At 40.2% G+C, this 15,470-nt stretch overlaps 1 protein-coding gene across 1 annotated transcript in view; it reads left to right on the top strand.

Annotated features, from left to right (window-relative positions):
* Window positions 1-15,209, top strand: part of LOC108515225 (cytosolic carboxypeptidase 4-like) — a 569,984-nt gene extending 554,775 nt beyond the window's left edge. Inside the window, exons 9-10 of the mRNA XM_017851917.1 lie at window positions 6,421-6,635; window positions 15,144-15,209. Coding sequence (XP_017707406.1) covers window positions 6,421-6,628 — 208 coding nt within the window. The 3' untranslated portion in view covers window positions 6,629-6,635; window positions 15,144-15,209. The remainder of the gene's footprint in view (window positions 1-6,420; window positions 6,636-15,143) is intronic.
* The last annotated feature ends 261 nt before the right edge of the window (window positions 15,210-15,470 follow it).

Here is a 15,470-nt window from a genome sequence, read left to right as displayed (position 1 = left end):
GCAAAATAGATATCTCTGCCAACCTTTTACTAATGAGACGTTGAATATCTGGGTGGAAGATTGTGTCTTTTTTTTTTAAAGCTTTTGATAATTCTTGAAGATTACCTTCTGGAAAGACTGTGCCACCATTCAACACTTGCAAAGGTATCAGTTTACCTAGACCCTCTCTACTGTAACACTTAATAATCTTCTCACATATTTAGTGTCAATTTTATACATGAACAGTGACATCCCATTATAGTAACTATTCTTATTTTACTTAGCGTAAGCCTCATTTTTTAATTTTTTCCTTTTTTTTTAATCCCCGTATTCTACATTTATAAGTTTTCTCTTCCTACCCCTGATCATTTTTCATTGGTGAGGATTTTGTTTGGCCAAGTTATAAGAATTCTTTAAATACTCCAGATAATGACCATTCGATGGTTTTCCACATTGCAAAACTTTTCTGAAAAGTCTTTTATATGGCTTTCAAATATGTTGACCACATTTTAGATTTCTGTTTCATTTCTAAAAGATTTTTTTAAAGAGTTCAGTTGACTTTGGTGTCAAATTTAGAAAGAATTCCATCATAAGTTTGAGAAAACATTGTGTTTTCTTTTGATTTTTTAAATGTATTTTCTTAATATTTTCAAGCCATTTAGAATTATATTTTTATCATGGTGTGAGACAGGGTTATAACTTGTTTTCATGCCAAAATTGTTGCACAGGTGCTCTATTTGGAGGAAAAAAAAAAAAACTTCTTATAGTGTAATAGCTTGTATACATAATGGTGTTTTCATTTCCAACTTTCTCTTCTATTGCACTATATTTTTATTTCTTCAGCTTTACTATGTTTTGTTAGACTAGCTTATAAAGAGTCCTAACATGAATAGAGCAAGTAACCCCTCATTACCCTTTCTTTAAATAATTTTTTCTTTTAACCCAATTCTATGTTTTTGTTGGTGATTTGGTCTTCTAGTTACATTTCAAACAATTTCAAAAATTTTAATAATTGAGTAAAATATTTACTTCAAAATAGTTTATAATTTTCTTTGTATGCATTTAAGTGTCACTTTATCACCCACACTGAAATTTGGTACTTTTTTCATGTAAACCTACATAGTTTTTATTGCCTTTATGACTAAGCATTTTATGTATCTTTGTTCTGTTGTGGATGAATTTTTTTTTAAATTATTACATTAAAGTTTTAACTGGTTAATGTTCAAACAGCAAAACTATTAATATCAATATTAATAATAATACATTTATTCTTGTGGCTGAGTAGTTTTCCCTGGTATGCAGGACCCACAGTTCATTAACCATTCACCTATTTTTGGACATTTTGATGTTTCCAGGTTTGGCTATTACAAATCGAGCTGCTGTAAACTATCATATACAGGTGTCAGTGTGGACATCTGGGTGTAATGTCCAAGAGTGTAACTGTGGTTCATTTTGCAAAGTGTGCTTTGAGTTTCTAAAGAAACTAACAAACTATATTCCAGAACAGCTGTACACTCCTACCAGGAATGTATTAGAGATCTGGCTCATCTGTCTGCTCTCCAGCATTGGTATAATGACTACTTTAAAATTGTATTTCTTTTCATAGGTGGGCAGTGATATCTCATCATAGTCTTAATTTGCATTTCCCTCACAGCCAGTGTTGTTGAACATCTTAAATATTTATATTATATAGTAAAAAACACCACACAATTTTATAAATTTTAATTCAACTGTTAAACATCTTCTTAATTTTTACTCTTTTGTTGCCTGTTCTGTCTGCTTCGGTTAAACATTTCTTTTTATTTTACTTATGTTTACAGAGTTTCCTTTAGCCATGCTTTTAGGGTAGATTTGTTGGCGAAAAATTATCAAAACTTTACTTCCCATGAGAATGTTTTAAGTTTCCCCTCATTCTGGAAGGATATCTTTGCTACTTTTAGAGTATTAGGTTGTCAGTTCTTTGCTTTCAACACTTGAAAAATAGTGTGCCATTTTCTTCTGGCCTCTGTGGTTTCTGATAAGAACTTTGCTGCTATTCTAATTGTTTTTCCCTATATCATTGTTCCCCTAAAGTTTCTCCCACAGCTTTCAAGATTTTAAGTTTGTCTTAGTTGAAGAAGGTTAGCTATGATCTGTCTTTGCCTTGATTTCTTTGGCTTTATCTGTTTGGGGGTTTTCTAAGTTTCTTGTATCTGTAGGTTTATGTCTTTTGCAAAGTTTAGCACATTTTCAGACATTATTTCTTTGGATACCTTCACAGACTCTCTTCTTTTGGGACAATGGTGAAATCAAGATTAAATTTTTCGTAATAGTCCTACAGGGTCTTAATGTTCTATTTTTTTTTTTAAGTCTATTTTCATGCTTTTGTTCAGACTGGGTTTTTTCCTACTTTTCTACTTTCAGTTTCACTGATTCTTTCCTCTGCCTTCTCCTTTCTACTGTTGAGTCCCTCTATTGAGTTTCCTTTATCTAGCTTTTAATATTTTTTCATTCTAAAATTTTCATTTCATTTTTCTTTATAGCTTCCTTCTCTTTGCTGAGACATTGTGTTTTTTACTGAGTTCTACAATTCTGTTATTGGATTTCCCACCTCTCCAGTTTCCATTTATTCTTCTTTATTTTCCCTACCTTTATTGCTGGGATTTTCTATTTCTTTCCTGAGACATTTTATTTTTTTCATTTGTTTCATGTGTGTCCATAATTACTCATGGGAACACTTACATGCTTTAAAAATCCTTGTCAGATAATTCTAACAGCTGTATCATCTTGGTATTGGCATGTCTTGATTATCCTGATTCTTGGTATGATGAGTGATTTTCTGTTGAAACTTGGACATTTTGAGTATTACTCTATGAGGCTATGGATCTTATTCAAATCTTCGGTTTGAGCTGATCTTCTCTGACACCATTCAGACAACAGAAAAAGGGAGCTTGTTACTGTCAGATGTTGGGTGGAAGTCTAGGTTCCCCACTAGGCCTCCAGAGGCACCCAGTGTGGGGAGGGACCCCTTGCTACTGCTGGGCCATGGTGGGAATTCCAGCTCCCCACTAGGCCTTTGCTGATCCCACTCTGGCCAGAAGCAGCAGGAGTTCCTCCTCAATGCCCTCCAATGGTAGGGACAGTCTTGTTACCAACAATTGTGTGTAGAGGTCCAGGTTCCCCACACAACCTCCACTGATATTGAAAGGGAGGAAGCCACATTATTACCCAGTGGGGATAAAAGTCTTGGCTCCTGCCCCTGCCTTCTCTCCCTGCCTTCTCTCCCTGCTCCTCCTTCTCAGCATGAGGGAGATGGGGATTTGGGGCGTGTTCTAACAGTCTGGTGAGAGTAGAAGCCTAGGCTCCCTGCTTTTGTCGGTGGGGATGGGGGTGGGTCTACTGGTTATTCTGTAGTGTTTGCCTGGAGTAGAACAAACTTTTCTTTCTTGATAAGCTGCTCCCTTCCTCGTCATGTGGCTAGAGGAAACAAGCTCTTGTTGGGGCTTTTAATCATCTGCACCTGTTGACATTTCCAGCTCTCAGCTGTTCTAGCTCCAAGTCTAGAGTACATGAGGTCTGAAGGAAACCCAGAGAGATCACTGCCAATTCCACCTGCTAGTCCTGAGGCCCTGATATGGTCTGCTTTTTTCTCTCCCCACTCCATCCACCTTTCAGCGTCTTCTTATTTTTTTAATATATAATATTTTAATCTATAATATTGAAGGAAATTAGGAAGAGGAAAAGGTAGAAATACTTCTCCATCTTTTCAGAAGTGAAAGTCCTTGAATATGTATCTTAATTCCTTAATTATTAGAATGCTTACATTGCATTTGGGCAAATGAGTGAGAGATAAAATTAAATGATTTAAGACTCCTAAATTTATATATATGTTTATAATATGTTACACTAATGTATTATATTATATGTAATAAGCTTATTATATTCTTAATTATATGGGATCTATTATATTGTATTTTATTATACTATATCAAATGTAGTATATTATATATTATAAACATATTACATGTGTTTATATAAATGACAAAGAAAACCATATTTGTTATAAATCACTAAAATTCACAGACATAATTGTGGTATAATCCATATATAAAAATCTTTAAAAAATAAATATAAAAGTAATTCCATAAAAGATGATTCAAATATGGGTTATTCTATATATACCCCTGTTATATGTTCGATTCAGCAACTCTTTATTGCATGTCTAGTATGATCTTATTACATTCTAGGTGTTCTATAGTATAAAATAAACATAAATCTGACAGAAGCATGGGTCTTATTGACAATAATACTATAACCATGTTAACGATAAAAATAAATTAATTTGTAAAGGCTCATATTTAGAAAATGGAAATTTCATTAAGAGATGGAGTTATCAAAATAGTCATTTTATAGAAATTAAAATGAGCTTTTTAAAAATGCTGCATTTGGTTGTACGTTGAGTGGTTGGCAGACCATTTTATGAAATTGTGAAGGCTTGGGAAAACATTACGTCTGGTATGTCTAAATGATCTCAACAAGTACAACTTGACAACTTCATGAGCAGGAGAACTGCAAGTTCGTGAGTGACTAGAGCCAACTGTGCAGGATGCAAGGCAGGACCTTACTTAAGCAAGATTGGCCTTGTTGTTCCTACACTGTTCCTACAGTGGACACTGTAGGAAAGCCCTGTTCATCAATACTCACATTGCACTAATAGGCAAGGGAGCATCATTGCGAGTTCTACAGTTTGAAAGTGGCACAATAAAAATGATGTTTTAGATAAATTATTAGTGGTGCCAATTTGGCTGGTTTTGCAATAGTTATTGCAGTAACCCAGGTGTGAAGCAACAAATCTACATGCATGCTCTCCTTCCACACCATGTTTCACCATGTTCTTCAGAATCGACAGCAGAGCAGTGGAATTAAAATGTGGTGATTGTCCTTATTTCACAGAATACTCTGCTAGACAACATCCATGTGTTTTCTCATTTAGTATTCAATGCAACTATTGAGGTATTATTATTGACATTCTATGAGATTAAGCAGTTTTTCCAAAGTCCCACAGCCAATATTTAAACACAGGCTCTTGACATTGCATGACACTGACACCTCCATACCTAGCATGATGGCAGGTGAGGCACAGGCTCCCAGGGTTCTTGATGACTTGAACCTGTGTTGCAGCTGGGGCAGCTCTTGCCTTCCTTTACTCAGCTACTTTATTACTCACAAGTCAGCCTGTAAAATATGATAACAATTTAATGTTGTGGTGCTGTAGAAACAAGTTTCATATCTCTTCCCCTTCCTCTCCATTCAGGCAATGTCCCACCAGACCTTCAGTTCCAGATACCGCAGCCTGGAGAGCACAGAACCAGCTCACATCAGTCAGCAGACAATTAAGACACTGGTCTTTGATTCATTTCCCGAGCTAACATGTAACCATGCCGCTGATTACCCATTTTCATTGTTTATGGCGAGGCAGGTGGTTGAACAGCTCTGCCTGATTTATGAAGTGCTTGCCTTCTATAAATCACAGAGTAGAAACCCAGCACGCTGCTAATCCTAATTGGTTAAGTCCTAAGTAGGGAGTGATTAGAAAGTCTTCAGGAACGAAGATGCCTCATGCAAATGAGGGAGACATACAGCTCCTTGAGACGAAACTCCCCCTGCTCACAATATGCAGTAAAGTTTTTGTTATTGTTCATTCCTACTGCCCTCTTCTATCTCTTGCTGGTCAACCCCTGTTGATCTTCCATTTGTTAATAAACTGGAGAGAGGGCGTAAGAAGTGAGAAAGCACAAACACTGTAGAAGCAGAATGCTGTTTGCCCACTTACTCTCTCATGTGTTAATTTCAACCTGGATTAATTTTCCAGCTCCTATAAATCATTCATCATGATGAAGGAGAATCATGCAATATGACTCATAGTGCTGTTTATTGGAGTGGGAAACATGAGGGCTTTGAGTTCTGTCTGCCTGCATTCCAATCCCACTCTTTCTTGGAAGAAAATGACATGGCATTCTCAGACACTCAATGATGGCCTTCTCTGATTGTTCACTTAAAGCCTAAACTACTTTGAAAAATTCTAAATATGTGAGGCTGTGCACATCTTCTGATTGGAAATAGGGCTAAGAAATGCAGACTCTGCTGGCAAAGGAAGAAAGAAGCCTGCAAATTGTATACAACTTTCCCCCCAGCCTCAAGGTTGAGGACACAGGGGAGTGTGCATATGACACATTTAAAGGAGCAGTGACCTGAGATTAAAACTCAGAGCAGGAAACTTCCACTCTCCACTCTCCTGTTCCAACCAATTGAATGTGTTCCCTTTTTTGGCTAAATTCTCTTTTCATTTCTCTCTCCTCTTCCCCATCTTCCTCCTCCTACTTCCCTTTCCCTTTGTACATTTTCCCTGTTTACCTTCCTCTTCTTCCTTTCTTCTCCATATTTCCTGGGACCCAATGGCAGGTGCAGCAGCAGCAGTGGCAGCGCCCCTTCGGAACTGGAGGATGAACCTGCCTGCATGGAGGAGATTGATTACAGTACAGACAGCAGCTCAGACCAGGAAGGGAGCTTGTCTGAGCTGGACCGGAGGATCCAGGAGTGCGCCTCGAATAAGGATGAGGGAGAGGAAGAAGAGGAGACACCAGGGCGGGAAGGAGAAGCCATCCCATAGCCCCGAGGTTCACAGCAAGTTCTGTGTCTCCAACCATTGGATTGGACTAGAAGCTATGCTACTGCTGCTTCATCATCAGACACACAGAGTGTATATATCAGAGAAAAAAGCCAGCCTATGTGAGCTCAGCAACCCCATTTCCAGATTTTTAATTTCCTTATGCATAGAAGCTAGCCACTTTATAACATTTTATATGTAGAGTTAGGTCACCCCTGGGGCCTATGCAAGCTGCCATTGTACTTAGAATGGGACCCTCAAGATTCAATGGGTAGCCTCAAGATTACCATAGATCCTTTCAAGATTGTTCTGAGTTATTCTCCATTCCTGTGCTTGAACTGGAGCAAGCTGGAAGTAGAGGAGTTGGGCTTCTTCTTGGCTTCTCAGTCAGAATTCTAAGTGGTTATTTAAGTTGTTTCATATATGAGTATTATCTTTCACTGTTATCTCCCCACCATAGCATTTGAGCTCCCCAGAACAAACCACTGAGACTCTGGGGATCTTGGCAGGGTTTTCAGGTGCTGGGTGCTCGAACATGAAAAACTGTGCATCCAAGTAATTGCAGGTTTCATCTGTGATCTTCTCAAGCAGCATATATTTTACGTATGTGGTACAGGCCAGAAGCTGCACTAGACTCTAAGAAATAAGACATGGTCACTGATCTTCACAGATTTTAAGATCATATGTGTTCAGACCACCAAACATTATGCTAGGAAGTAGCAAGACCTACTGGAAAATTTATTCATTTCAGAATCAGACAGATATGGTTCATATGCTAGATCTGGCAGTTGCTTGTTATGACAACTTAGGCAAGTGATTAAATTTTCCTAAACTTCAGTTTTCTTATATATAAAATGTGGATAAGCATATCTATATCATAAAGTTATTGTAGGATGGAATGAGATAATCTATAAAAGTATATAGCTTAGCATTTGGTACACAACAACATCGGCTTATTTTTCTTCATAACACAACAGAACATTCTATGTAAGAATTCTGACAGTTAAAAAAAATTCTCACCAGCCTGGACAACATGGTGAAACCCCATCTCTACTAAACCCCATCTCTACAAAAATTAGCTGGGTATAGTGGCACACACCTGTAATCGCAGCTACTTGGGAGGCTAAGACAGGAGAATCGCTTGAACTTGGGAGGTGGAGGTTGCAGTGAGCTGAGATCGCACCACTGCATTCCAGCCTGGGTGACAGAGCAAGACTCTGTCTCAAACAACAATAACAACAGCAACAACAACAAACCCAGAACCCAGAATTCTGTGGAGTCACATGGTAGGAAATATGCCCTCTTACTGGAAGGGAGCTGGGAAGGAGATTACACAGGAGCAGAATCTAGGAGGCTGGACTGACTTAAAACAGATGAAAATGGAGCAAGGCCTTTCAGCATTCAGAAGGAAGCAACTTAGTTATTTGAATAATGAAGTGTACAAGACCTGTGAAGAAAGGATAAGAAGGGATAACAAAGGCAGTGGTAGAGTGAGAGATAGAATATGCTATGTCAAATTTAGGCTGTTTTAGATGTCATATGTATTTAGTTAGGATTAGGTTTAGCTGCAAGAGATGGACAATGTATCATAGTAGTAGCTTTCATAAGGCATAAGTCTAGTTCTCTTTCCTGTGGAATTTTACACACTGGAAGACCAGCCCTAGTGTCATGGCTGCATGGTGTCAGAGACCTGGCTTCTGCAGTTTTCTGGCTTCTACTGTGTGTTTTCTGGCTTCTACTCTTGGTCTAGAATGGCTGCTGAAGCATCAGTCATTGCATCTGCATCCCAGACAGTAGCAAAAAGAACACAAAAAGAAACGCCTGTTTTCTATCTTTCCAAAAGTGATATATAATATTTCTTCTCAATCCCATCAGCTGGAAAAAAATGGGCCTATAACCATAGGAAGCTGCAAGAGAGTTTAGAAAACATAGTCTTTATTTGAGGTGGGCCCAGCTAAAATTTGAAGTTTGAAGTAAAAGTCTGAATACTAAGGGAAAAGATGATAATACCTATTGGGGGATTATATATCTGCCAAAAGACTTCTCCTGATGTTCCAAATACCACCAAGGGAGTTTTGGATATATTAGAATAATCTCAGATGAAACTCATAGCACACAACTCCTGACCAGCAGAAAGCCACAGAATAAAACTAGATTAACTCCAAGGAATAGAAGAAAGGCATCTGTCGTGATTTTGGGAGTTGAGAGTATTATTAATAGTCTCTTATTTTTTAAACTCTTTTCCAAATTTCTGTGCTGTAGTTCAGAAATTGTACATCCATTCTTCATATTAAGACATGTATGTTTCTGTAACATGTAAGAAATTTGAAGAATATCAGCAAAGATACTGAAACTGAAACCCAAACACTATATATCTCTTAACTCCTCCCATATTTAATCTTTCCACTCTTAAATAAAGGCTAGCATAATGGTGCTGATTTTTCTTTGCTTTGAAGATTCAAGAAGATAATATTGAAATGTAATTGCTGAGAGAGGTGGGAATGATGCTAGCTTATTAATTATTATTTCAGCCCAAATTAGTTTTGGGGGTTAGCTTCTGGTCATCCAGCATGTTTCTGAGAAAATGTGACTGTGACAGATAAGTTTTTATGTGGCATGTTCAGAAAAAGTCAGGAACATGAAGCATTTGTTGATCCATCTATGCAACAAATGTATATTTAACCACTAACTATGGATCATGCACTTAACTAAGCTCTATGGATGCAGATAAGAAAGACCCATTTTGTGCCCTCAGTAACCAGGGAAAGAAGAACAATAAACATTCTAATTTAATGCAGTGTGGCCCACGCCATTATGGAACCATGCAAAGAATATTACAAAAACACCTAATCTAATGGGGGTGGCAGTTGTGGTAAAAGTCTACCAAAAGAAGGTCATAATTTGGGTGATTCTTGAAGAATATGCAGGAGTTTTCAGGTACAGAGGGAGAAACGACATGCGAAGGAGTAGAAAGATTTTGTGCAAAGGCTCTGTGGTAGAGTTAGAGCTTGAAATAAAATGTTTAGTGTGACTGGTTTAAAAGATGTGTTTGTATGTGAGGAAAGGAGGAGAGTGACAAGAGATGAAACGGAAAAACTAGACAGCAGTCAGATAAAGCAGCATTTGGCATTCCTTGATGAAGAGGCTGAACTTAATTCTGAATGTAATGGGGGAGACTTAAAGAGCTTTCAGCAGAGGCATGCCAGTGACTGATATCAGCATGTCTGTACCAGCACCACTGCTCCCTTGTTTATGGCTGAGAGTTTGGTGCTCCCACTATGCTGGTTGTTCAGTAGTTTAAGGAATGCCCCAGGTGTGAAATTACTATATTTGAAGAGCAGAAGGTTTGCATTCAGGTGAAAGATAATGCAGTTTGGGGACATGTTGAATGTTGGTGGCCTACATGATAGCCAGTTCGGAAGGTTTCCTAGAAATCAGAGGTACATCAGGAAGCAGAAGGAGAACAAGGAGAGGCATACCTAACACCTAGTGGTGTTGGGGACCCAGGTGAATGTCCTGAGCACCTAAGCCCAGGTGCCAGTTAGTTGGAAAGGCAATTGACTGGAGGGAAGAGGGGACTTGGGAGCAGACCTCTCTCCCTTCCTGCTAGGACTGAAGGCTGTTCTGTGTCACATCTCACCAGTCTTCCATCCAGAGTTAGAGAGTACTTACTTGAGAGTTAACTCTAAATAGTGATAAGGGCCCTTCCTCTAGTCAAGCCAGGACTTTTTCTTGCTGGCTGGACCACTTCAGTGAATTGTTTGGAAAAAACGTGTTCTACCAAACTCAGAGCCAAACTAAGATGACCCAAGAATTCCAAGGAGTTGTAGGCCATAATGCGAAGCAAATGTGGTCCAAAATGTGCAGAGGAGAGGACAGTCCAGAGAAGCAATGTTGGGGCCAGGCCAAGTGCATGCTGTCCTGTACCAGCTGTCATCCGGTGCTCTGCATGCAGGACTGGAACTGGGGCTAAGGGGCTGTGGGGGCCTGCAGCTTCCTGGGACAGCCCGGTGAAACTTCTCTGATGGGCAAAGGTTGGGAGCTCTCTGATTTCACCTTTAGGATAGTCCCATTGTTAGAATAGAAGCCCAAGACTTGCCACCCATGAGCTCCCGAGGGTGGAAACTACTGACCGTTCATAACACTTCCCTCTGACAAGAAGCTTTGTGGCTCCACATTTCCTTCAGAAGGAAGTCTAAATGTCTCAACAGATCCCTTTATAGTCTAGCCCCAATCTCCTTGACAGCCTCAGGTTCTGCCACTCTTTATTCTCTTCGATTTGCCACTGAGCATACCCTCATTTTCTCTCATTGCACTTATGCATGTGTGTGTTCTTAAGCCACACTTATGCATGTGCACTTCTTATGCCACACGGCTCCCTAAATGTCCTCTTTGATTTTTCTAACATTTTCATATTTTTCCTCTGTCTCTGATAAGAATCTCCCATTCCCTCATTTGTGAATACCAAAACCCAGTTCAAATATCATCTTTCTTCTGTAAAACTTGTCCTCATCACCCAACGCCAAGTTATATATAATGTCTCTTCCATGCCCCTATTGTACTGTTTATATATCTCTTTTATACTATGCTTATTTTTAACTTGATATATATACCTTTTATACCCACACCCCCATTCACCATTGAAGAGTGAGCTTTAAAGTGCACAAACCTACTATTATCTTGGCATCTGTCCCTGCACCTAACATAGTTCTTAACACATTGCAGGTGTTCAAAAATGTGTCTTCCCCTCAGCTTCAAACCTGGACATCCAATGTCTCAATAAAATCTCACTTATTTTCCTTAAATCCCTCCATTTTCCATCTCAAAGAAGAGTTTGTGTTATAGAAAGGGAAACTGGTTTCACTAAAAGGACGTCTAGCACAAGTGCAGCCTGGCCTCTCAAGCTGGTGGTTGCCATGGAAGACTTCCCAGTGTGAGGTGAGCTTAACAAGGGGCAGAGTGTTCTTGTCCTAACCTGTGTTGTGCAAATGTTTAAATAGAGTGGTGATAATGGAGGGGTGGCATCTCCAAGGGTTCCCAGGCGCTGCCACATTTACCCAGGTGCTCTGGCTCCTATGCTCCCTTTGGTGAGAACCGGCTGTGCAGCTCCATAGTTATCATGCCAACTTGGTTGCCTGGGGCCTCCTTGCAATCCCGTCAATAAGACTCAGCATCCAAGAATTCCATCCATTGGCTTCAGTTTCCTTCCAGAAAGAGGATTCAGAGCCACCAAGAACACTTGAAATTAACCTGCTCCCTAAGTTACAAGCTCACCTTGATGGTTGCCAACACAAGGAAGGTCATATTACACCCTTCCATTTATGAGCCTGGAAAATGGCACTGTAGAGTCGATTTCATATCCCAAAGGGAGCCTCTGCCCTATGCCAAGAGAAGGGGCTCCCAGGAAATGCCTGACATAAGTCATCCTTGTTAGGGCCTCAGAAGAATGACCCACATGGTGGATCTCAGCATTTGGATTTGCATTAAAATGATGGATTTGTTTTGCCCTGCTGGTACAGCTCACCCCAGCTCCCTAAACGCTCTAGTCTTGGAAAGACATGCATAGTAGCTTGGTGCTCACCAGGAGGGATTTTCTGGGCAAAAATAATTCATCAGGTCTGGAGCCTGCTGCTGTCTTCCCAACAGATGTCCTCTTTTGTTTGTGTTGCAGTTTGGCTTCATGCTACCAATGTTTGATAAAAAGTGTTCTTTAGAAAAGAAAAAAAAAGTGGTAAAAGGGAATTTTGAGATAAAAATGGATTATATACAACCTTTCAGTGCCTAATAATAAAAAGATACAATTGCATATAGCTTAAAATCATCTATCACACACACACAATTCAACATAATGGAGCTGAAACTGAGCTTGAGTTCCCCACCCCCTCCCCCACCACACACACACACACACACACACACACACACACACACACACACACACACACGGCACAGGGCTTTAAGCATAACAATGAATGAGGGAAGGTTGATCCTCAGACACATGACAGGTGAGGGGTAGCTAGTTGATGATTTTAGTCTCTACGGTCAGACAGAAGTCGAGATGAAGGCCTTTTGGGTAGAAGACAGGACTCACCTCTCATCAGCACGTGATATAAACTGAACTTGAAGTGTGTATATATTCTGGGTCAGTTCCAGTGCAAAGTAAAATGGGTTCAGTATCATTGGTAGAGAACACAGACTATGAGAGAATTACCGAATGAGCCACATTTAGGTCTTATGACAAGTAGCTTAACAGAGGAGAGCACTGACTGTTTACAAGGCTGAAGCAGGCAAGGCATGGTGGCTCACAACTGTAATCCCAGAATTTTGGGAGGCCATGCTGGGAGGATCCCTTGAGCCCAGGAGTTTGAGACCAGCCTGGACAACATAGTTAGACCCTGAATCTACAAAAATAAAGAAAAAAAATAGTCAGCCATGATGGTGCATGCCTGTAGTCCCAGCTACTAGGGAGGCTGAGGTGGGAGGATCACCTGAACCTGGAAGGTTGAGCTACAGTGAGTCGTGATCACACCACTGCACTCCCACCTAGGTGACAGTGTGAGACCCTGTACTCTGTCTAAAAATAAATAAATAAAAGGCTGAAGCAAAGATGATTCTACATGGGGGGATTCCAATGATCTTTTATAGTCTCTAGGCTCTTATGGGGTTAAAATAATTTCTTGGTACCAGACAAGTATTATGACCAGCTCCTGGTAAAATAAATAACACTTAAACACAATTATTTGGAGCTATTCAGTTAAAGTGAGTGTGGCCCTGGTCTTGAAGGGCGGGGCAAGACATGGCATTGAGTTCCGTTGTCTCTACTGGCTGTGGGACGGGAGACGAAGCAGAGAGGCCAACAGGTCTGCCATCCAAACGTCCAGGGCATGGGGTTAAATGAATGAATGTCCTGGGGTAGACTATCAACCAGACCCTATCCACACTTTCGTATGAAGAGGAAGTTATTTGGGGAGGTATTAGAAGAGGAAAAATCTGCCTATGTTTCTGCTCTGCTCAGACAGTCACATAGTGACTCATTTCACTCTCAGTACCAGCTCTGTGGGATAAATGGACATTATGATTGTCATTTTAAAAATGAAGCGCACCCATACTTAAAGAGACACGCTTGTAAATGATAGAGCTGGAATCTGTTCCCAGGGAAATCTGATTTCCCAACTCATGCTCCTTCCACTTCCCCAGAGGAGGTGAACATGAACCATAACACAGTTACAGCTAATGTGGTCATTAGCAACACTTAGTATCTATAACAGTCTAAGACCATCACACGTGTCATCATGTTTAAGCATAAAACTTCAGTCCGATGAGCTAAACTCTGTTGTTATGCTCACTTTATAAATGAGGGCATTAAGAATGTAAGGGCTAGCCTGAGATGATACAGGTAGTAAGTACCAGATCACAACCTTAACTCAGGCAATTGGACTCTTAAACCTGCTCTCCAAGGAAAAGCATCTTTCTTCAAAGACCCCTGAGGGCCCTCTGAGAGGTTGTGGAGCAACTCTCCACCTCTAGGAAAGTGTGTTGTTCTTATAGATCCTTGACTGAAATGTAAGTAACTCATACTGGACATCTCTGCATAATATCCTGCTTCTCTTCAAACTCAACAGGTTTAAAGTCAAAATCTCCTCCCAACAAAATCTCTACTTTCAAATTCCTAAATTTGATCATGCCAATAGTAAACCTGTGTTGTTTGATTTCTTTGTTTGCCAGATGCATAGCTCACTGTCTAGCCGAGGCAGGCACTCTGATCTTCACTAAATGGATGAATCTGCAATGTTATCGAGTCTGATTCTTAGCTTTGGACTCAAACCAAAGCTAAGACTCACACTCAACAACACTGTTCTTTCTTCTCTCTCTTCTTGGGCCATTTCTCACCTGGACTTCAGGAATTTTTCTGACTACTCTTCTCACCTTTGGTTGTGACTCCTTTCCAACCCTTTCATCCCTGTGCAGCCTGATGGTATTGAGAAGGAAAACCGGCTTCTACTTTCACTGCTTATAACTTGTCAGTGACCTCTCATGGTCTTAAGGTTAAAATGCAAATAGGACCTAGTACTTGAGGCCTTTCAAATCCAGCCACTATGTAATTTTCTGGTCTCTTCTCTTGACACCAGTCCCTGTTGAAGTCATAAAAACTTACTTTCAATTCTCAGAAAGCACTTTACTCTTCTGTTACCTCTTCTTCCATCCATGTGCCTAATTCCATCCATTATGTTCTTAAGTGTAGCCTCCTCCAAGAAGTCTCCCATGATCTGATTCTGAGTTCCTACAGTCGTCTTGGAGAAACCCAGTCACAGTTTTTGTTGTATGGCATTGCCTGTGGACTCTGCTGTCCCCTCTCCACCACCTCCCTCCCCGCCCCACCACACCAAGACTGTAATATCTTGGAGAACAAAGATAATTTTGCTCACTGATACATCCTAAGGTCCTAGCATTGTGCACAAGATGTGGTGGGACTTCTGTAAATATGTGTTGATTGATTGAGATCTTAATTTCCGTTACAAAGGTCTCCTGAGAATGACCTCCTACCCGTTGCTTCAGTAACCTCTTACACATGGAGAGCAGAGCTGCAGGAAAGCAGGACACACGTGAGTCCAGCCAACTCAGAGCTTCAAAGAAGCGTCCAGGAGAAAGCTCCCTCAGCCCCCTGTTTGCAGTGCCTCCTGGTCGGTAATTTTCCAGAAGCAGTTTCTTGTTTCCTCCAAATGGCCTGTAGAGGTCAGGAAAGGGCCTTGTTTTCCAATCACCGACTGTCCTCTCTACATTAGCATTCACCCCGGGTGTCTATAATTAAGCAAGCCTAAGCTGGGCACATAGGAACGGAAATGCATTG

Source organism: Rhinopithecus bieti, unplaced genomic scaffold (assembly GCF_001698545.2).
Source record: "Rhinopithecus bieti isolate Rb0 unplaced genomic scaffold, ASM169854v2 scaffold_34886, whole genome shotgun sequence".
Taxonomy (NCBI): Eukaryota; Metazoa; Chordata; class Mammalia; order Primates; family Cercopithecidae; genus Rhinopithecus; species Rhinopithecus bieti.
This window is presented reverse-complemented; position numbering and strand designations above follow the sequence as displayed.